The sequence below is a fragment of the Mus caroli genome, unplaced genomic scaffold, assembly GCF_978045245.1.
Source record: "Mus caroli unplaced genomic scaffold, Mus_caroli_1 scaffold_16, whole genome shotgun sequence".
NCBI lineage: Eukaryota > Metazoa > Chordata > Mammalia > Rodentia > Muridae > Mus > Mus caroli.
The window spans coordinates 37,257,498-37,281,012 of record NW_028227271.1 but is presented as its reverse complement, the minus strand read 5'-3'; the positions used below and the strand labels follow the sequence as shown (position 1 = coordinate 37,281,012).

The 23,515-nt window shown below is 45.7% G+C and overlaps 1 protein-coding gene across 1 annotated transcript in view; it reads left to right on the top strand.

The window, feature by feature from the left end:
* Nucleotides 1-23,515, top strand: part of Tg (thyroglobulin) — a 180,168-nt gene that overhangs the window by 143,120 nt on the left and 13,533 nt on the right. Inside the window, 5 exon segments of the mRNA XM_021183215.2 lie at nt 12,498-12,585; nt 12,588-12,616; nt 12,618-12,662; nt 13,815-13,982; nt 22,876-23,057. Coding sequence (XP_021038874.2) covers nt 12,498-12,585; nt 12,588-12,616; nt 12,618-12,662; nt 13,815-13,982; nt 22,876-23,057 — 512 coding nt within the window.

Below are 23,515 nucleotides of genomic sequence, written 5' to 3'. Positions count from 1 at the left end.
ACTTTTATGTCCATTCAGAGTGGACAGCAAGATGGCATAGATAGTTCTACTCATCTTTGTCCTTGAGATGTTATAATCTAGTAAAGAAGACAGGGGCACCTGATCAAATCTGTAGACTAAAAGTAGAAGTAAGGAGGTAGGGAGCTGGAGAACAACCCAGAAGACTCCGGGGCTCCAGCGTCACAGTGCACTGAGGTTTAGCAGGATATGGCTGGATTTCTTCCATACGGTGTAGATTCCTTCAAGGTCCTTAATGCCTGGAGTCAGTACAAAAGCTAAAGATAGGTGTCGGCCTTCCAGGAAGTCTCAAGATAAGTGTGTGGTCAGCCAGGCTGAACTGTATTAACAAATGACAGCTACCTCTCAAGAGGTCACAATTTAGGTCCACAAAGACACTCAAGCCATCTGTGTCAGATTTCTAGAGGGCTTTGCAAATTAATTAGCTATCAGTTACACAGATAAACTGCCACAGGGAGACAGCAAGCTGTTAGCCACAAATGAGCCAAGGATCTCTCAATGAAGTAGGGCAGTGTGGTTTCTAACGTTGCTAAGGGGACAAGATCCCCTATCATGGGTCAGCTGCCACAATCCCCAGCTGGAGCTGGCAGCCCCCTAACTGAAACAATTCACAGCTCATTTCTTTGAATTTAGTTCTGGAGGCTTTAGGCTCAGTGAGAGATATGCTGTAAAGCAATTTGGTGTTTCATGGCAGGTATGTGAGGCTATCAGTAGGTCCCAAGTCTGGGAAGTTCAGGGTATATTTTCCTTCTTTCTATATAAATGTTGGGAAAAATAGATGATGAGAAATCCAAGCTTAAGAACCAGGTAGCATCCCTTGAGTGAGAAGAATCAGGTACTAGTGTACTTGGTTAGGCAGCTCTAATGCACTTAGATGCTTTTCCTGCCTGTGGGGACATCCTGTCTCCTGCAGATGTATACCCAGAGCTCACCTATTCTCTGTAGATCTCAGAGTTCCCCTAACCAGAAGTGAAAACTCCCTCTTTGACACTCTTGGGAGCTGTATTTGCAACACAGGAGTCAAAGTCAAAAGATGGAGGCCAGATAGCTAAAGGCAGGGCTATATGGCCTTGTACAGATTTCCAAGTCTCTCACAGAGCATAATATAATACTTCTTGCTTGTGAAGACTCATGAGGAAATATACATGCATTTCCTAGTGTACTGTAAAACCATCAAACCCTCCATTTCTGTAAACCCTTGGTAAAACCATAGTGAATCTGATAAATGACACAGGAAGCAGCGAGTCTAACATATAGCCACTGAACCTAACCTGAAGAGGTGACCCACAAGGATCCACTGAATGAATGAAGAAAGAGACTGTGCCTGGGGAATAAGAGCATTTGTATTTATTTCCTCTCAGCCTGTCTTTCCCATGTAGAGACGAGTAGACAGTTCCATTCCTCAAGAAGTGCTAGTTCTGCTTTGGGATTGGCTTAGAGTTAGAGAAGTAGCCTGTGGGAAGATCTGAGTTTACCCACTGCAAACCATTTCCAAACCGGCGTGTGTCATCAAGCGCTGTCTTTGCAGGAAGACTCCTGGGACTGTAGTTCCTCAACAAAAGAAAAAAGTAGAAGCTCTTCCCCCATGACCCCTTCTGCTCAGGAGGGTTGCAGAAGTACCAAGACTCACTAGAATCCTATTCAGTCCTTGCTTAATTAATCCCACTAATGTGCCTCCAGAGCCTGGGTGGGTCTCAGCTCCATATGAGTAATTTACTATCTTCCAGATATTCTAGCTTGAAAGCCATCGTCTTTCCTGTTGAAATAGTTGTGATGGAGCCTCTGTGGGGTAGCACATGGCAGAAATATGTGGAGACAGGGCTGCCACTTGATCTACCCTCTTGAGCTAACCTTGAATGGATGAAGGGACAAGAGAAAAGCAGGACAAGACAATGTGGTGGGGGCCCTGGTGCACAGGGACCCCAGAAAACGCATCTAGCAAGACTTTGGTGACCAAGACTGACTAGGAGATCCTTAAAAGTTGCAGAATTTGATACAGCCAGACATCTGAGGGTCTCATGAAATGTTTGCTTCACACCTCTTTCTCAATTCCTGTTTTTGTAGGATGACTACATTTTTTGTCTTGTCTGGAGTTGATAGTGATGGCAGTACTGGCCACTGACAGTCATCTTAGCTCTTTGACTCATTCTCTGTCACTCTCAAATCTACCCGAACAGGCTAATAAATAATCCTGTGTCCCCTCCTTCTGATACTATCCCTATTGTCCTGGGCACTTCATGGATACTCACCAGGGTGTTGTTGATCATGCCATGTCATGTAGCATCAGTAAGGATGAAGGATGGTAGGCTTCCATGGTGGTGGTGTCTGTCTGCAGATCAACAGTTGCCATAGTAATCTATACCTATTGTCAAATGGTTTGCTGCCATGCCTGCTACTATCAATAGAGCAGAACCCCTGGATGAAGGTATCTTCCTGGCTTCCATCTTTTACCCAGTGTCTCTTTATTGTTTGACTAGTCACTTCCTAACTCTTGATCATGTACTTACAGAAAAAAAAAGTTATTCTCAGGGTATTATTCATAGTCATAAACTGTTTCCATAAATAACACAGCAAATATGTACCTATAACTCACAGAAACTGAAAGAGTGACATTTCTTAAATAATATCTATAGACACATATTCTAGAACCTTCATGCGGGGCTTCAGTGCACTATCTGTGGGTATCCCATTTGGGAGATGATTACTGACAGATACCAAAGAGAAAATAGGTTGTTTCTAAGCAGGAGTCTGAAAATGTTTTGAAATCTTAAGAATCTCTTATGATGTTCATGGTAAGGGAATGCTGTGGGGTTTTGTGCCTCACAGACAGCTTTTTTTTTTTTTTTAATTTTTTGAGACAGGGTTTCTCTGTATAGCTCTGCCTGTCCTGGAACTCACTTTGTAGACCAGGCTGGCCTCGAACTCAGAAATCTGCCTGCCTCTGCCTCCCGAGTGCTGGGATTAAAGGCATGCGCCACCATGCCCGGCTCACAGACAGCATTTTTTAAGAGTGTCTAATGAGACCAGTCTTTAGCTCTGCAGTCCTAACTTGCAGACACCATCAGTTACAAGAGGTGGGGACAACAAGCAGTCAGTGTGATGCAGTGTCTGTGTAGAACAAGTAGATGTTCATAGGGAGGAGGGAGCTGAGAAGACTGAGGGAATGAGTTTCAAACAGAGAGAAAAGAAGCCCCCTTCCCCCAAGATCTCTAAACACCTTAAGGCCTTAATCATGTTCTGCTGATTTGGATTCCCTGGGGCATCTTTATGCAGAAGTTGCTGGAATTAGCCCTCTAATAGAGTAACTCCCAGCAGCAACAAAGACCTATACTGGGAATCTAGAAACAGCTGGCTGGTGATAAGGCCACTGTGCTCAACTTCCTGACACTGTCCCAGGAAGACCTTGGCACCATTCTGCCCCAGCACCCTCATCTTGTGAGTACCCATGCCAAAGTAACTGGCGAGCCACCTCTGGGTATTTCAAACAGTACAACATGAGGCTGAGATCCATAGCAGGATTGTTATCACACTCACTGAAACCCCACCTCATGCTTTCCTAAGGATGCCTCCTCATGGCTGGATGCTCCACTTCCTCATGATAAGATTTTATTGTCAGAAGAAAGGCAAGCTTAAAGTTGACTTTGATGTTACTTAAGTCACTGACACGCAGTCAGAACCAGCTGGTTAGGTGTAAAAATATCTGTCAGGGTCAGCTCAGCATGCACTGATCCATGACTAATTGCATCAGCAAAGGGAGACCGTGGAAAATGCCCTGGCTGAGATGAAACTCTAATGCTAATCTGTTAGTCTAGAGCAGCGGTTCTCAACCTAACACTTATGACCCTTTTACACAGTTCCTCATGCTGTGGTGGCCCCCAACCATAAAATTATTTTTGTTGATATCTCATAACTGTAATCTTGTTACTGTTATGAATCATAATGTAAATATCAGTCCTTAGTCTTAGCACAGACTTAGTCTTGGTCTTAGGTAAGCCCTATGAAAGCATCATTCAACTCTCAATGTATCACAACCTATAGGTTAAGAATCACCTATAGGTTAAGAATCACCTAGGTTAACTAGAGAATAGTCCACCATTTAAAAATTATAGTTTGAGCATCAATAGGAATATCAATAGTAGATATTTATATGAAGAATTTTTATAGATTACCTCTTTTCATACCTGTGATTTCATTTGATTTTCACAAGAATTCTCTGAATTACTCCTTAAGATATCTGAAAACACTGGTACTATTTTCAGGAAGCTTGGTACACATAAGAAGCCCTTTCATGCTGCCTTAAAATTCCTAACAAATATATAAGTAAGGTATTTTTCTCACTCTTACTTTAAACCAAAAACCTGAAGCCTCAGGACTTTAGGTTTAGCTTTTCTAAGGTCGTGCAGCTTATCAGTGAGGATTGGACTTGGATTTTGGCTGATGGCCTCATAGCCCATGCTTTCACTGCTTCTCTAGTGACATTCTTATGTACCCATTTAACAGATGAGGAAACTAATAAACAAAGAAAAAAGGTAATTGCTGTGCTATGAGAAGAATTTTGCAAGAGCTTCCAACCTGAAATTTCATTTTCCAAATAATCTTCCTGTACTCGCTAGTTTTGTGTCAACTTGACACACCTGGAGTTATCACAGAGAAAGGAGCTTCAGTTGAGGAAATGCCTCCGTGAGATACAACTGTAAGGCATTTTCTCAATTAGTGATCAAGGGGGAAAGGCCCCTTGTGGGTGGAACCATCTCTGGGCTGGTAGTCTTGGGTTCTATAAGAGAGCAGGCTGAGAAAGCCAGAGCAAGGAAGCCAGTAAAGAACATCCCTCCATGGCCTCTGCATCAGCTCCTGATTCCTGACCTGTTTGAGTTCCAGTCCTGACTTCTTTGGTGATAAACAGCAGTATAGAAGTGTAAGCCGAATAAACCCTTTCCTCCCCAGCTTGCTTCTTGGTCATGATGTTTGTGCAGGAATAGAAACCCTGACTAAGACACTTCTTATATCTCTTCAAAATAACAATAATTTATACTTGCTTTCATCTGACAGATTTGAAGGTCATGATAGGAAATATACTTCAAAGATAGAGGTGCAAAAGTATGCATATTCTTCCTGTAGAGTCCATCATAACCTTACCAAGAGACTGCAGGATTGCCCAGGGTAGCAATTGAAGTAAGGATCTGCTTGAGTGAGGAGCTCAGAAGCTGTTGGTACCCTCATCCTGGTGGGAGCTGGGCTCAGACCATGAGATAAGGAAGTGAGCTGTGCCATGGGAATGCCAAGCCCATCTGAACACATAGACTATGGGAACAGGATGTCTCAAACAGGAACTGGAAGCTAGAGTCACAGGCTGCAATTCAGTGGCTCAACAGACAGCTGCAGAGATGAAAAGACAGTCTCTCTCAATCATTCATTCTGTCTCCTGTAGCATGTAGAGACCCAAGTTAGAGCAATGTATTGTCTCTACCCACTCTAGGTAACTTCTGACTCTTTGTCCAGCATCACCTCCAGTCTCTTGGATAGGCCATTGCAGTTGTGGACTGTTCTAACAGGTTCACAGCTGCTTATTCTATATTCCCAAGGCCTATTGTCCTATCAGACCATGCTCTACACATATATTTCCTAGGGCAGGCTAGGTCTTGCGTCTTGAACCATAGTGTTCAAGCAGATCTCAGATCCAACTGTAAAACGAAGAAAATGTATGTCTTCTACAAAGCTACCCATAAGTGACATGAGGCTAGGCCTTCCTAGAAACGTATTAAAAACTGAACAGTGACAGGAAGTGTTGAACCATAGTTTACCCTCTCCCCTGCCAGCTGTGGACCCAGCTGTCCCCTTCTCCACATAGTCTCAGGGACCACTGGATGGCTGGTCTCAGGAATGAATGATAGGGACAAGCAAGTCCTCTTTACGATGGGGTGCCGACCCCACCTCAGCTATCATTAAGGTGGCATTTTTCAAGGGTGACACCTTGGTCTGGGAAGTTAGTAATTTTTAACTGCCATGCACTTAAATGGATTCTGACAGTCAGAAAGCAATGGACTTAACTAAACATGACATATTTACAGATGCCAAAAGGTGTTTTGTCAAGTCTTTGAGACATGGAGAAAATGAGATAGGTGCAAATTCCACCTATCTCCATTCCAGAGGGGCAAAAAAAAAAAAAATGTCTATTTCCAAATAAAAGGAACGTCCAGGGAGGGGTCACTGAGGTCCTTGAGATTTTTGTTGGAGCCTGTCCCCTCACCCAGACCCTGCTCCAATGGGCTTTTGTTCCATCTCACTACTTGTTTCCATGTGAAGTGGCCATCAATGGCCTTAGCCATACCACTTACTTGTGGCTTAATTCATGTGACATGTGCAAATGACTGCTGTCCTATGGCAAGAATCAGTCGTACTATAGGGTAGAATCAGCTTTTAAAATATGTCCTAAATGCCTCTCTAATTGCAACTGCAATGACAGTTCATGAAGACAATGACACTGTTGAAATTATAAGGAGATGGTAAACTCTACAACTGGCCCTTTATAAGTGGTGGAGGCAGGGAGCTCTAGGAATTGACAAAGTTTAAATATCTATGAAATCTTGGGGTGTGGGCAGGTAATAGGGTGAAGAGTTGGAACAGACTGCCCATGAATCTCACCTGGATCCTGTCATTCATTGGAGCACTGCGTTGTCATGGAAAAGCACACTGGAATCAGAATACTTGGCTCTCAGTCTCTTCTACTGGGTACCAAGAAGCTATTAAACATCTTTAATGTTCTTTCTGAATCTATGGAAATTCTAGGGATAAAGTGTGGCATATACAGAAGAACATCAAAATAAGCAGTATTTGCTTCTCTTCTTCTTCTTCTCCTCTTTTTACATTTATTCTGTGGTATTTACCAACACCGATCAGTTTTTATTAAATTATTAAGCAATCACTATTACTTGGGGAAGAAATAAAATATCTATGCACTATGATGTTGCTGCAAAATATTTGAAGCTCAGCTTTTTGCTTTATTTTGTACACACATATGCACACACATACACACACACACACACACACACACACACATACACACACAGTTCTTCTTTTTTTCCTTTACAATTTACCTTCTTGGCACAATTGCTGGGTGCGATATCTCTCACCTGGAAAAGCCTGCCCTTATCAATTTCTTATCTCCATCTCTCCACCTGCCCTAAACTTCAGTGGCTAGTCCCAACTAGCCCCTGTGAAACATTTCTAGCTGCCCTCCTGTAGTAGTGGCCACAGGTCCCAGCTCCTCTCGAGACCTCACATATTTGCTGTGTTCTTCCTCCAAAGCATGGCAGAAAAACCCCTCTCCTTCCTTGCATCTTCCTTTTCCTCCTGGGACCAGAAAGTCCTAAGGAGGCCTGGGGTCTTTAGAAGAGGTTCTGTCACTAATGCAACTAAGCAGAGTACAGAGAGGTTGTAAACGTTTGCCAAGAGACTTCACAGGACAGTGTTCTGTCCTTGTGTCCTTCCCAGTCTGCAGACATGAATCTTCTTTACAGAGCCCCATGTAAGTCTGGCCTCCATCATTCACTCCTGATTGACACAGGGGAAGCTCCCATATCATCTCCCTGCTCTCTGACAACCCCTGTAAGCTTCTTCCTTATTATTGGCTGCCACCTGTCAGCCATTCATAATGAGAATAAGAATTCATGAAGCTCTGTGCTAAGATGGGGCTGTTGTTAGTGGGAGGTGGGTAGATCATGGGGGAAGCTAAAGGCTTTATAATTTGGGCTGTTATTACAAGTCTCCAGATCTCACATACCTTGCCTCCTTATGGACTGTGTTCTCCCAATCTGAAAAGTGGGTAGGAGTTGCTAATATATAGAGGGTTGTTGTAGGGATCACAGAATAAGAAGGTACATAAATTAATGCCCCAGCGCTTAAGAGGCCCCTTATGAAGGCTGAATGTTGTTCACTTTCCACGTGAATATATGCATATGTACACACACACATGTACATGTACACTTAGTCTCCTTCAGTTTCTACTTACAAAAGTGCCCTTGGTTTTGGCTTGTATCAGCTTCCACTCTGTTCCTGTTAGAAAGACCACAGTAAATCGATACCATCTGACAGGCAAAGGACACTGAGCAATAGCAAGCCACACCTTGATGCTCCCCACCCAAGTTCCATAGCCTAAGTAAAACCAAGAACACTGATTCCAAAGAAGAAGAAAAGAGAAGTGGTCTATGACTTTGTAGATTCTAGTTTCAAGATGGAAGTTACATTAACTAGTGTCAGTACTTGTGTTAAGATTTTTGCCAAGCCTGAAATGCTTCAGACTTCAGTATGACTCGTGGTCCCAGGGATCAAGCAAAGTGATGCCTCTTGGTTAAAGGCATACAAGAGAATGTTAACATTGGATAGGAACTACTTTTGAAAATCTCTTTGCTACAGTTTCTAGGTCTGTCCCAGGTTCTTCTTGCCTCTCAGAAGCATGCTCAAATTCCAACGTCCATGGAATTCAGTGGCAGGCTCAGGTTTGAGTGTGTTTCCGGGAAAAGAAGGATATGAAGCAGTGGACACATTCTCTGGCTCTAATCTCTACTCAGAATCCCTGGACCACCCAGGAGTCTGGGCTGGGTTCCTGCCTCAGATGATCCCTCCAGCCCCTCCAGCTCCTCCAGCTCCTCCAGCTCCTCCAACTGCTCCAGCTCCTCCAGCTCCTCCAGCTCCTCCAGCTCCTCCAGCTCCTCCAGCTCCTCCAGCTCCTCCAGCTCCTCCAGCTCCTCCAGCTCCTCCAGCTCCTCTAGCACTAAGGCTATCAAGCAGAATTCTGCTCTTTGTCCCAGTTCACTTCTGCCCTACTTCTCTATAGGCAATGGCTGTTTTACATACGGCTGTAGCCAGTGGTAGAAAAATCACTTCACTGCTCTGCCCTCAGTAGCCCACATCCCTGAGGCACTCATATTCAGTCATTGCTCAAAGGTCTGCCGTGTGCTCAAGTCATTTCAGTCTGACCAAAATCCCAGAGGACTTCCTGTAGCTATAGAAGCCTGGCCTGCACCCTAGGGCTCGTTTGCTCATGGCAACCCCCTCTCACATGGCTGTCATTGACTTGTCTTCTGATCTTACTTCTCAACATCTTCTATGCAGAGTTCTCTCCTCCTCCTAGAAAGCCTACTTATGTTTCCATCCATTCTGTTTGTTGGCTCCCTCCTTTAACACATATATAGCTTTTTACAGGGATGCTGGGATCTTTAAACCCCAGGTTTTTCTTCAACATTCCTAACCTATCTGCCATCCTTGACACTCCCCAGGAGTAGTTTACCTGCCAGTGCCCCTTTCTGCTCATCTTCTCAAAGTCCTCTCAGCTCCTGCCCCTCTGCAGAATTCTCCAGGCATACAGGAGCCCTGGATCCCCTCCCTGGAGTTCTCAGTGCATAAGAATTCTAGCCTTTGTCCTGGTCCCAATAGCAGAGGGTTATCACTCTGGTGTACAGTCTGTACTTTGAAAAACCTTGGATCTCTTCCACAGCTTGAGGACATAAGACTCTTTACATAAAATCAGACTCAAAACACTTTTAGATGGATCCTTCTTGAATAGCAAATGATGGCTGAATTCACTGGAATCCATAACTCAGTGGGAGCTGTCAGTGCTCCTCAGGGTGTTGCACTGCTGTGGAGTCATATATCTACTTCCTCCCAGCAGGAAGCTGGATGGCACATTGCATTGTGGGAAAGAAACCAATAGCTAATTCCACTCCTGATGATAATTAGCATTCACATACACTGTGTGCTGATTACAGTATAAAGTTTTTTTTTGCATCGTTGTCTTGTATCTTCTTTGGAGCAGTTGATCACAGGGTTCCATGCCAAGATGGGAACTGACAAAAATAGCAGACCGCACTGGAACCAAAACCTCAGTCTGTCTGTTTCTAAGACAGGGCCTTCCTACTGGATATTGGCCCTGCTTCTCACAGAGACAGTCAGGGACCAAGGCCACAGACAAGCCTGCTAGTGCATAGTGGGTAGAGTGTGGTGCTGCAGGTGGCTGCCCGAGATGTGCCTCATGTTTGGCAGCTGTGAAACGTGGGGTACACAGCTTCCAACTTCCTGACACCTCTAGACTGAGGATTCATGGGCTGTTCTGATATGATATACAGAAGTGCTGCCTAACTCTTCTGCTTTTTGTCTCCCTCTGAGCGGAAACTGCCACAACCCATGCAACCTGGTGCTGACTGGTAAGGAGGTGGGTGTGGATTTCCCAGGTTTTCCTTCTCTGAGAAGTTAATACATTACAGCAAGAATGCAAGGAAAGGAGAACTAAGGCATGGGAAGGAAATAGAGCAGGCCTCTTGGAACTCTCTTTCTGCATAAGAACATTGATCTTAAGTCAAGGCCATCAGGGCACACCTGGGGCAGCAAGACTGTTACACACACACATGCACACACACATGCACACGCACACACACATAATGGACCTCTGTTGCCTTGCCAGATAATAACTTCTTCAAGAACGGTGTGAGAGGGAGTCTTCTTGGGCACACTGAAGTCATAATTTATGAATGACACCATCAGAGTGACAGGGTTGGAATTCTGGTCTGCTCCCTTTCCTCTAAGCTCAGGCTTTTTTCCCAGGCTCTGTCCAAGGACCAGCAGCTGTAAGGCCTAACAAATGCCCCCAAATGAGGACAGCCTGCTTAACTGCTGATTTTCCACAAAGAACAAGGTTTCAGAAAGACTGATCACAACAAAAAGAGAGAGGAAAGTTCTCTAAGCTATCTTACAGTGTCAGTGAAACCCACGCCTTTACCCACTTCCTCCGCATATCAAGAAGCCCAGCTATTTATAGCTAGCAGAGATATTGAAAACATCAGAGGCCCACCCTGAAATCCTCATGTTTTCAGGCATTCCTGTAGGCTACTGGTTCTCAATCTGTGGGTCATGACCTTTGGAGTGGGGGAGCAATCAAATGACCCTCTCACAGGGGTTGCCTAAAATATCTGCATAGCAGGTATTTACAGTACACAACAATGGCAGAATTACAGTTATGAAGAAGCAATAACAATAATTTTATAGCTGGGGGTTTCTACAGCAAGAGGAGCTGTATTAAGGAGTTGCAGCATTAAGAAAGTTGATAATCTCTGCTGGGGCCACTTACCACCACCCCACCCCCTGCACTTAGCAGCACAGAATGCTGTGCTGCAGTGTGAAGACCTTGAGTGTGAGTACCATTCTGTTACAGGAACATAGCAAGTGGTTTTTTCAAAAAACAGGTGGTCACTTGGTGTTACAGAAATAAATCAAGGGTGTAAAACTCACATTCACGACAAGTCACCCACTATGGTTCATTACCAATGTCACTACACTCCAGGCCCCAACTGGCTGCAAGTTTGACCTGCACCTCTGTTGATTCTCATGAGGAGCCTAGAGGATTCTCTCTTGTTTGTAAGTGCAGATGCTTACACAAGTCTGTTTTGTATATCTCGCAGGAGGCACCACCAGACACTAAATTATATACTGAATTTAGTATATAAAACACAGTAAAAGACAAAAACCACTGTCTGCTACCTCACACTATCTTGTGTCGGCAGCCCAGGCTCTCTGGCCTTATCTGTACTGTTCAGAGATGTTGGAAAGGGCTTTGGTCATCAGGCTATATATAGCTACCAAGTTTTCAGCCCTCCTCCTGCCCACCCCCTGTGTACTTTCCTGTTCCCCCGATGGGCTTCCCAGTGCTTGCTTGGCCTCAGGCTCTGGTCACAGGTCCCTCTAAAGACTAAAAACCAGACATCAATATGGGATAGGTATAACACTCTCCCATCAGGAGCCTCCCAGGTATGTGTGAGAGTCTGCCTCACTGTGGCTGAGTGCTCAGGCCCCTGATGTGCCTCTTATTAACAACAGCTTCTCAGAGAAGTTGGCCGCTTCTACTAGAGAAATACTCCCAAGTGTACAGTCTTCACACTCATGCTAAGTAACCTGCAGAGGTTCAGTGACAGGACTGCTGAGTTCTAGGCGCTCCATGTCTCACTGTATGTCTGACTAGGCACCAACAACTACTCTGTACCTTATATACCTCTTTGTAAGCTGAAATGATGGTGTCTTCCAGAGGGCCTCTATGTTCACATTCAACTACAACTTAGAATCAGGAACCCTTGCTACTTGAGCTCTCTGCAGAGGAGGTGGCTGTATTTTGCATAGTGCTTTACCAGAAGCTTTTCCAGTCCGTATTCAGAGCTATATCACCCTTGACCTCATTACACTTCTTTAGCTGAACAGCAAGACTGGCACCCTCACCTCACAGATAAGGAAACCAAGGTTTTCACTGACCTATTCAAGTTTACACAAGCATGCTGTTCTGTGTAGGTCAACCCTGACATTCATACATGTAGGATATCAAAGGTTCCCATGTGTCTGCGTATGGAAGAAACTATAGAACTCTGCTAAGACCTGAGGGTCCTAAGCAGCAGCCAAAGCTGTACAGACTGTCGGCCTAACCCCTGCTCTTTCTTTTCCAGGGAGGCTCCGCACTGTCCCCGGCTGCAATTATCAGCCGAGAAAGGGCCCAACAGCAAGCTGCAGCCTTGGCAAAGGAGGTTGGATGCCCTACTTCATCCATCCAGGAAGTGGTATCATGTCTCCGCCAGAAGCCTGCCAACATTCTGAATGATGCTCAGACCAAGGTAGGTGCTGGTGTACAGGTTGGGGAGGGACAATCTCTTGTCTTTACAAATGAAAGGCCCAGGTCTAACCAGATGTGATGATGGTCTCCACCAAGCTACACATCCAGTGCATGACCAACTAAAGATAAACTTGTCTCCTGAGTCCTAGTCCTTGCAGGAGCCACAAGCTACAAAGGAACATACAAGGCTGCTGCTGAAAGATATGTTTCTCTGTCATTTGGATGTCTTATGTACAAAGTGGAGCCTATAATGGAGACACAGTTGAGAGATGAAATGAAATAGAACTTGAGAAGGACCATAGAGGCACAAGGTCAGGTCATAGACCCTTAGATCAATAGTGGGGCATCCCTTTCTACCAGAAAAGACCTTGATCTCAGCTTGCAATGTTGGCTGCCTCTGACATTGGTAGAGGATGCAGGAGCAGGCTTGATCCTCATAACAAATCTGGACCCTAAGACATGGACTAAGTCTTGTCCTCATCTGCACCTATATAGGCTATGCTGTTTAGTGTCACCTGCCACAGACACTAACTTTAAGCCCTTCCTATTCTTGCCGTTCTTCCTGGAAACCTCTTGTTGCTTCAGCCAATGAGCTCTGGGAGGGTCTCCTGGGGGTTAAGCATTGCTGAAGGAGGATTTGTTGCCTAGCCACTGTCACTGTCACGGGATGTCCTGCTTGCCTGCTGTCCTGCTCATTGACCCTTGCTTTCCATTAGGGCCCAGCTGGAGTTAGAGCATGAACATTTATGATTTAGATTCCACTAAGCAAGCCAATGTAAGAGTCTTACAAAAGAAAGACATTATGAGGCACTCTGAGGCAGAATTATGGGGCTCCAGAGGTAAAGAAGGACTAGATTTCATCTTGCAGAGTTCCTTTCACAGAGGCCTTCCTAGTCCCTGTCACTGGTCAGAACCATTAGTGCTTTGCTACAGTTGTCAACTTCAGCTGCACAGCCAACGCTAAGATTGTAGTTTTCTTTTTCTTTTTTTTTAATTTTTTATTATGTATTTTCCTCAATTACATTTCCAATGCTATCCCAAAAGTCCCCCCATACCCTCCCCGCCACTTCCCTACCCTCCCCTTCCCAGATTGTAGTTTTCTTAAAGGAAACTAAAGCACATACAAGTAATAGCCTTCTTTCTCACCCTGCAGCTCCTGGCTGTGAGTGGCCCTTTCCACTACTGGGGCCCTGTGGTCGATGGCCAGTACCTCCGTGAACTTCCATCCAGACGGTTGAAGAGGCCTCTGCCAGTGAAGGTGGATCTACTCATAGGAGGTTCCCAGGATGATGGGCTTATCAATAGGGCAAAGGCTGTGAAGGTAGGTAAAGGGAGGCAGGGCAAGGCCTCTGCAGCCTCCTGCTGGAATACTGGATCAGGAATGACTCTTTCCGTGGCTGACAGAGGACTGTGTACCAAGGCTATAGGAGTCTGAAGATAGTCATGGGGGAAGCTGGGGTCAGAACTAGGACAGTTACAAGAGGTGACTAATATAGATATGCCCACAAATTGCAGCTGTGAATCAATCACTGTGAAAAGCTTGGAGTAGAAGCTGAGCAGGTTTCAGCCGCAAGGACACCTCACCATAAGCAAAAAAGTGCAGCTCTTCCACAACATGTGTGCAAGGATATTTTTCACAGTGTTAATTGTTGCAGGGAAAAGTGGGAAGAAATCCAGATGTCTGGCTGACTAAATTAAGATACACTCCAACTGCTAAATATTATGCAGCTATTAAAAACATGAGCCTGATCTCTCTGTGTGCTTGAGGGATGCTTGTGATAGGCTGCTAAGTAGAAAGCAAAGATGTAGAGAAAAATGGAATAGAGTTAGCACTAATGTTTAAAAAGCAAGTATATGCATGTATGCAAATGTATATATTTGTGTTTCTTCATGAAAGGATCATAGTGTGGACAGATACACCAAGCAGTTAACACTGACTGCCTCAGGAGTTATAAAACAGAACGGCTTAATCTCTGTTGCTGCTCTCTCCACAAACATGATAAATTACACAGAATATAACCTTTTCCTTGCAATATCTCTCTGTGAGAGAGGACATGTGATCTTCAGGTAAGAGACCCTGTCCTCACAATGCTAGCTCTGGAAATGTGCTGAATGCTATCTCTCAGTCATGAAAGGAGGAAGTCTCAGCTTAGGGTTCATCTCAGACAAGGACCATGTGGAGGTGAGGGCTGCCCTAGCAGGTGCTTCCTATACCACCTCGAGTAGTCAAAGTTCCCCCACCAGTGACAGAGGTAGCCTCCTGATATGGGCTATGATGGGTCAGAGATCAGCACAAATCCAATTCCTCAATTATGCTAGCCAAGCATTAGAAGGCTGCTTGACTGTGTGGCTGCCGGGGGCTTGTCTTCCCTAGCACCGTGCCAGTGGTGCTTTGGGAACGTTCTGTCATAGCCAACAGACTAGAGGAACAAGAATCCTTCCCCAGTGCAGTATTTCAATTCTCCTTGACTTAGCCAAGGTGTAGGTAAAATTCCCTTTGTTTACTCATAAAGGAACATGATGGCATATGGCAGGAGGCTCACTGCTAAACCAGCCCTGCTGGGAAGGTCTGCATGTCCCGAAGACCAGTACAAAGAAACCAGTACACATGTTCATGCTTCTCCAGCCCCCACCCATTGGGAGCTAGGCCTTGGTACATTGCTCACTGGTCACCCATTTCTGTCTTTCTAGTCACCCATTTCTGACTTGCTGAGTTCTTGTGTACTCTTGTGTCTGGTGAGCACACCTGGTCACTGCTTACCTAGAAGATGGAATGGTGGAGCAGTGTTTGTTAGAAAGCCAGAGCCCTGCTCTCTATACCAGTCCCTGATGTGAGGGAGCATACACCTCCAGCCTAGCTATCCATTCAGACTTTCCCACACTTCAGCCCAGACTGCTTCCAGAGCCAACAGACTGCTGAGCATCTTCCCTTAGCTGCCTGTAGCTCTCATTCTTAGTTCATCGGGAACTGCTGCGGCCACCCGTGTCCACACTCAAACTCACATAACCACCACAATCCTTCCAGTGCATGCATATTCTCAGGCTTAGCAATGGTGGCATCGGGATTCACCTCACTTTCTCTCAATCTACAAGCCTTCTATTAGCCAGTACTCTCTACAGGAGTCAAAGCTGTATCCTGACAGTGGCCCCCAGAGATCTGTTTAATGCAATCTGAATTTACTCCCTTCTATTCCCTCCCTGGTCACCTTGAATGGGCATACCAATTCCATGTATTTGGTGTTCCTCAGCTAGGCTTAAGGGTGTAACATGTTCTGTTTCCTCTCCTAGAACATGTGCTGTTCTCTCTCCTTAAGCTTCACAGGTCTTATTTTATTTGGGGTTATTTCTGAGACCCTAAACACAGGGAATCACCATGTCTAGCTGAGCAGGACACACAGCAGCACGAGTATACAATAGCACCTACTTGCTAATGACAGTGGATCAGTCACTTATGGTGTTCCAGGTGTAGGGCTGGCTATGGTGGACATGTCTACCAATTGAATTTCTGCCCTCTAAGAGGTAATGGCCAGATCAAAACAGATCATCAACAAGCCAAGCATGCAGGAATGGATATATGCATGTTATGTGGAAAGGTGAGCATCACAGCCTGAAGACAAGAGGTAGGGTGGGGATCAGTACCCGCAGTGGCACTGCAACTGGGTGACAAGTGAGTGGGAATAGAACAGATCTCCTCCCGTGGCCTTCTGTTAGAAAACCAGGGGAAAGCCCTGGGTGTCTTCTGACTGTAGTCCGAAGCCTTTGCATTTCCCAGAACCTGAGACTTAGTTTCTCTATCTGCAAATCAGGAGAACTTTCAGAGATCCTGCTAAATATGCCCAGAGACCACAAACATACTCCACTGTCAAGAAAAGAGGTGGACCTGAATAAATGATAGATATTTTTATACTTAACTCATTAGTAATATAGTTAATGGCTCTGGTACCAAGAAGAAATACAAAGGACTTATAGCCACTGAATCATCTGACCTCAGGACAGTTTTCCAAATCACAGCACAAGTGCACATAGACACTGAAACAGACACACACGTTTCTTCCTCATAGCAGCTGCAGAAATGGCAACTGGAGGCCAGCCCACAAACACACACCATCCAGGGAAGGAATAGGTGCCTCCTAACCCTTGTTCAGACCTCAGGACCAGCCATCCCCCTCAGCAGAGACCATCAAATTACCTTAGATGAAAAAGGGTGGGTAAGAATGACTTCATCAAATCCTGGAGACTCTCACCCCTGCCACCCAGGCCACCATGGTCCACCCAAAGAGTCCTCATGACACCCAGAGACATACCTGCAGAGCATGGGGGTTACATGGATTCCTGGGAAGGTAGAAAGCCTCCGCTTGCTTAGAATGATCTTATTTCGGAAGTCGAAGCATTCTATTCAAATTCTTCACTGGTCTCTGAGATGAGGAGTTAGCCCCCTCCCTTCTCCTGACTGCTGAAGTTGACAGTCTGTCTGCATTAACCAGGACTAAATTTGCATTATCAAAAGCAGTTTTGTTCCAAGATTCACAGTTCTGCTTCTACTCCAAGCATCTCTGAATAAGACAAGAAAATCCCAAAGCTTAGTGTAGCTTTCTTGTGCCCTGGGCTTGGCTAGGAGTTGGCCTCATTCAAGAACAGGTGCAGTGGGGGCCTGGGGGGGGGGAATGTCTGAGAGTTGGAAAGCTGCACCTGGCAGCTAAGTCGCTGGCATGAGCCCTGGTGCAGCAGCATCAAATCCTTGCTAGCTGCTCATAGTAAGAGGCGGATGCAGGAATCCTTAATGTGTGTGTGTGTGTGTGTGTGTGTGTGTGTGTGTGTCTGTGTGTGTGGTGTGTGTGTGTGTGTGTGTGTGTGTGTGTGTGTAAGAGACAGAGAGATGGGGAGAGAGAGAGAGAGAGAGAGAGAGAGAGAGAGAGAGAGAGAGAGAGAGAGAGAGAGAGATTTCTTAGAAAGGGGTGCTACTACTCCAAATTCTCATGCTGGGTCTGACCTAGGAAGACATGAATGGGAGAATGAGTCTTGATTCCTCGTTTTGACCATGTGGTCAAGACAAGTTGCTTAGCCAGTCAGAGCTGAGGATATCATAGCTTCTAGATAGCACAGTGAGCCCTGTCTGCCTTCCACACATCTAAGAATGGTGACTGCTCCCACCAGGGAGGGACTCTGTGGGGCTCCAGCTCTAGGATGCCCTACCTAACATTCTGTGACCCTCCCCATCCTCACTGAGACCCAGACCCTCAGAGCCTGACATCCCATGTTTCCTCATCTAGTGCTTCAGAAGCTCTCCCTAGAGCTAAGACAGGTGAACTCACTACCCTCAACATATTAAGAAAGTATTTTTTGAGTGATGACACAGAGTGCCAGTCAAGCTAGAATCACTAGTATATTGTCATCACAGCATCACAATCACATTTTCTCTTGCAATTTTTAAAAGGAAACAATAGGAGAATATTTTGTTACACACTTGACTCTAATTCTGCCTCATGTGATAGAAGGTTGGCCATGGTCTTGTATCTCTGTAGTAATTAATGAAGAGTGGTTCATGTGTGACTTATGTATGCACCCTCAGGTTGCTGAAGTCTTTTGGGCTTTGGGAGAAAGTTCTGAGCACCCAGATAGAGCTCACTCAGATAGCAATGATGCATAAGCAGATGCACTAAGCACTCCGGGTCTTGAGAAGCACGCTAAGGAAAGCAGAGCCAGAGGGCTGCAAAGGAAGCAGGAGAAAGTGAGACACACTTTAGGAGTGGACAATGACAGCCTAACCTAACAGAGGGGTCTTTTGGGTTGAGACCTGCATGGGAAAAAGAGACAACCATAGAGTATGGACATCTATGAATAAGGAGGAGATATAGAAGCCAGAATAGGAATGGAATGTCTGCCAGATGAGGAGGAATATGTCCTGGGAACCTGGAGAGTAGTAGAGGGAGCAGAGGAAGAAGGAGGAGGAGGGGGAGGAGGAGAGACAGAGAGAGAGAGAGAGAGAGAGAGAGAGAGAGAGAGGTGCTGGCTGGGAGATTCCAGTGTATATTGATGCAGTGAATACTTGTATTAACACACCCCTTACAAAATAAAAACACAAGCCAATCAAGACCTCAATGGGGGTTGGGTAATAAGGAAGGAAGAGGCCAGACTATGCCTCCATGGACATGCAAGGAGCTCCTTGTCCTTTCAGGGAGACCTTGAGAGATCGTCTGATCTTGGTACAGCTTGATTGGTATATGGGGCTCTGAGCTGTGAGTTCAAGAGAAACCCAGAAAAGTTTCATGCCACAAAGGCCCAGAAAAAGGGCTTCCCCAAAAGAAGTGCAGGGTAAGTGGCAATGCTGCTGGAAGTGAAACTGCATAGTGTCAGCCCTCAGTCACAGTGCTTGCCATGCGTGGATCCTGGGCCACTGGATAGAGGGCAGTCAGCTAAATGAAGGACAGGAAAGTTGAACAGAGGACATGCCTCTCTGCTTCCTGAAGCCACCCTGGACAGGACGCAGGAACCTGCTAGAGCACTTTGCTCATTTGTGAGTCTCTCCAACCTAACCATGCTTGATCTCACAACAGGCTTATCTTGAATTTTCAGTTTCTGGCAGGTCTGTCATCAGGTTTTGTCTTCCCAATAGACAAAATATCCTTAGAAGCTCTAGAGCAGTGGTCACAACACCTTAGGGATGTACCCTTTCATAGGAGTTGCTTAAGACCATCAGAAAACACAAATATCCCACATTATGATTTATAGCAGTAGCAAAACTACAGTTATGAAGTAGCAATGAAAATAACTTTATGGTTGGGGGTCACCAAAACCTGAGGAACTATATTAAAATGTCACTGCATTAGGAAGGTTGAGAACCACTGCTCTAGAGAACCGTGGGCACCTGAACCAAGGCATGTTCTGATGCCCTCCAGATTCTCCTGTAGGGACTCTGCTGTGCTCTCTTACTCCTCAGACCTGCAGTGGCCTAACAGCCCTACAGAACCTTGTGAGGAGCCAGTGTACGAATAGATGTAGATTAGGTGCTTTCTGAGTCCTTCCCAACAGGAGAGTGTGGGATGCTGCATCAGCCTTGGATTGGAGTAGGAACTGAAGAAGTGAGGAAGCACATAAGCCCTAGAATAACTGGCATATTAGACACAATTGGGAGGGGTTCAAGGCAGGAGGATGCAGATAGAGCCATAAAAGGATGAATCTGGTCTAGCACATTCAGAAGAAAGCATGACAAGAAGATGCTGCCCCCAAGTAAGCAAGAGTGTACGCAGAGAAAGGACATGAATGGGATACTCATAGGTTTTGCAAGGCTGGTGGCTTCCAGGAGGTGGGGACATCTGGATAAAAGGTCTGAGGCTTGGGCTGGAAGTAGACTTAAACCTTCCTAATTTGGTCCTGCTCCTCTGCAGCACAGATAGGCTGAGTGTCTCAGCAAGAGTCTTCACAAGTACATTATCAAGGCAAAGACACTTGCTTCATTGTGCACAGTACTTCCCTGCATGGCTGGTGGAGCACAGGGGTCCTGGTATCTGGAGCTCTCTGGGGCTCCCTCATGTTAGGAAGTGGAAGTAAACCAAGCCTTCCAAGTGTCCAGGAGTCCCACTGTGGTTGTACATCAACTTGAATCTCAGAACAAAGTCTTTTCCTCACCACCATTTCCGCATCAGTTCAGGGGACTGCAAAACACAGACACAGGGAATGACTCTCAGGGTTTTCTCCATCCCTGCTCCTCACTACCTGTGCTGAGGGCTGGGATCTGGGCCAACAGACTAGGGAATTGGACATTTGCCCCTGTTCAGCCATCAATACTTTCACAGCCCTTCAGAGATTAATAGTATCCACACAAGAAGTGAAGATAAATGCAAAACAGGAGCCTTGCTCCAGGAAGCCAGACATACCAGGCTTTTCTGTATCCTTTGGTAGTATTGTGGCTTAGGGCCTTTAGGTTTTCTCCTTTAGTTTTCTCATTGAAGCTAGCAAAACTGACAGTTAATACAAGTTTGTCTATAGTTTGTTAGACTCTAGTTAACACCAGTTTGCACATGAGGAACCTGCGGATTGATGAGGTTACAGGCCTAGCCAAAGTCATGACACCAAGAAATGAAAAGGATTGGGAACCAAGCTTGAGTTGCTGGCTCCGAGCAGGTCCTTGTGCTGGAACCTCTTAGGTGCTCTTAACCTACAGCACACAGACAGACAATTTGGCCATGAATAATCCAGGTGACTACCCGGGGGCCTTAATCCTCCCAGAAGCAAAGCAGAACTGGGACAGCACCATTCTCTGCACTTTAAAGATGTCAGGATCGGAAGAGGTGAAATCATTCTTCCAAGGCCTCTCTTATCTGGCAGTAGACACTTGAGCCTTCAATTGATTCCCAATTCAGTGTTGTTGTCACTTCTCTGGGCCATGCATCAATGGGGTCCTGTGTTTTCATTGTAACTCTGGGTCATAGTTAAAGTCAGAGCTGCTGAAGAACCGACTTCTCCCATGCATGATAAGGCCTGGGATAAATGCCAGTCCATGCTGGCCCTCTCTATGATGGCCCTAGAGGCATAGACTCTCCTAAACTAGAATTGAAGCAGGAAGTAAGATGATGCCACACCCAGCCCTGGGCTCCTGGAATACTTTGGTGAGGCACTTGTCAAATACCTAACACCAAGCTGTAAGTGACAAGTTTAGTCGCCATTTTATTATGAGCTATTTCAGGCACCAGAAGCGATAAGAATCATTCAATTAAGTTACCCCCCCCCTCCGCGCCCGACCTGTGGAAACTTAGAAAATCATCATGATAGACAGCAGGTGAGTAGGTGAGAACCATTATTATTAGGCTAGATTAAATGAATGGTAACCCCCAGATAGCAAAGGTAAAAGCAAAGTGGGTGCACATTATTCATGTGTTTTATTTGGGCATCTGTGAAACAATGTAGATATATGGACAAGGCTTTTTTATTGTGACCTTGGTCTCTGGTCATGACCATGTGGAAGCTGTTTATGGCATGGATGCTCATGTACTCTTGCCATGCGTAGCTGATGCTGGTATTCTTTCTTTCTAAAACATATGTTAAGATTAAAGAAACGTGGCCCTTTTGCATGCCTGCCCCTCTGGTCATCCTCACTGTCTCCTGATGTTGGTGTTTTGTGACTGGGACATGTCTTTGATCTGTCTTTACACAGATGGACATGCCAGGCTTCCCTATCAGCAGGGCTGGTCAGCTGTTCCACAAGAAGGAACATACGTGTTTGCTCCCCAATATCCAGCTCCTCATGCTCTGACCCTGGATCCCTATACTTGAAGGAGATTGTAGGACAATGTAAACATACCAAGGTCTGCCAGTAAGTGGGGTCATGCTATACAGGAGCTCCTGGAAACATGTACATCCGGAGCCTGTCCTGGAAGCAGGCATCTTGGCCACATTCCCAGACCTGCATCTTCTGCCCTTTATTGCTAGAAAGGAGGAAACTAAGACCTGAAGCTGAGTTGCTCCCCATCCCACAGTGTACTCAACTTTAAGGCAAGGGCAGGGCAGGAAGTCTGAGAGGGAGAAGAAGGGATTGGGCAGATAGGTAGCCCTTCCGCCCAGTAATGTAGCTTCTCTGACTGTCTTTTCTAAGAAGACTTGGTTCCAGTCCCATTCTAAACCTGCTCTGAGAGGCTTTGGCCATCCATTTACACATCCCTGTCTCTACCCACCTATAACACAGCCCAGCAAACAGGAAACTTGACCTTATGGTCCTAGCTTCCCAGGCCAAGCAGAGTTGGTCCAGAGGAAGAGTGTGTTCTTATGACAACACTTTCTGTTCATACTTTGAAGACTATGGTGGTACATAGGATGAAGTGAAATGTCTAAAGGAATTAAACCCAGCCAGATAGAGCCAGAAAAAGACAGGTGTGTGGCCCAGTATCAGCCATTCAGACTAAGATGGACCACACTTAAGTGGGATCTCTTGCATGTCCTTCTCCTAACCCTAATGTGAGGCACTCTCATTCCCAATGGGCAAAGGGACAGCCCAGGTAGGTAGAACCACTTGCTTAAGGTCACACAGTAAAAATGCAGGTGGGGCTGGAACAAGGATAAGTGCTTAATGCTGTGTTATGCTGCTTCTCAGAAAGAAAATTCTAGAATAATGTTTGACGAGCACAATGAGTACCTTTCAGGATATAATTGGGAAATTATATGTCGTTTTTTATCCTCCCTCCCTTCTTCCCTCCCTCCCTCCCTCCCTCCCCCTTTCAAAGCAATTTGAAGAGAGCCAAGGCCGAACCAACAGCAAAACAGCCTTTTACCAGGCACTGCAGAATTCACTTGGTGGTGAGGACTCAGATGCCCGCATCCTTGCTGCTGCTGTATGGTATTACTCCTTGGAGCACTCCACAGATGACTATGCCTCCTTCTCTCGGGCACTGGAGAATGCCACCCGGTAAGCCAGGCCCACCAAGCAAGACATGGACACTCAATAAACCAGTTCATGCAGGATGCAAATCCTCTGCCTGCTGTGGGTGAGGCTTCAGAGGTTGCTCAGATCCTGAAGGAGGCACGGAGGCCCCCAGGAGTTGGTGTTCCAGGTGTCCTCAGCACCCCTTTCTCAATCTATCACACAGTAGCCATCCCCTGATGAGCTCCCAGAGCACATGGGAGAGAGGTGAGACAAGTCCCAGAAGTATAGGCATGTCTATAGCTCTGCATTCATCTCCACATATGACCAGAGTCCACTCTGGGGTGTGGGAATGGAGACCTACTAAGAAGGTTTTGTTTTTCTTCCCTGAGCAAGATGAGTCCAGGGCTCCCAATGCCTGTATGAGCCATTTCCTTGGGGTGCTGTTGCCAACTGTTGATATGCCCGACCCTCATCTCCACTCATTGTTCACTCCTCCTTCT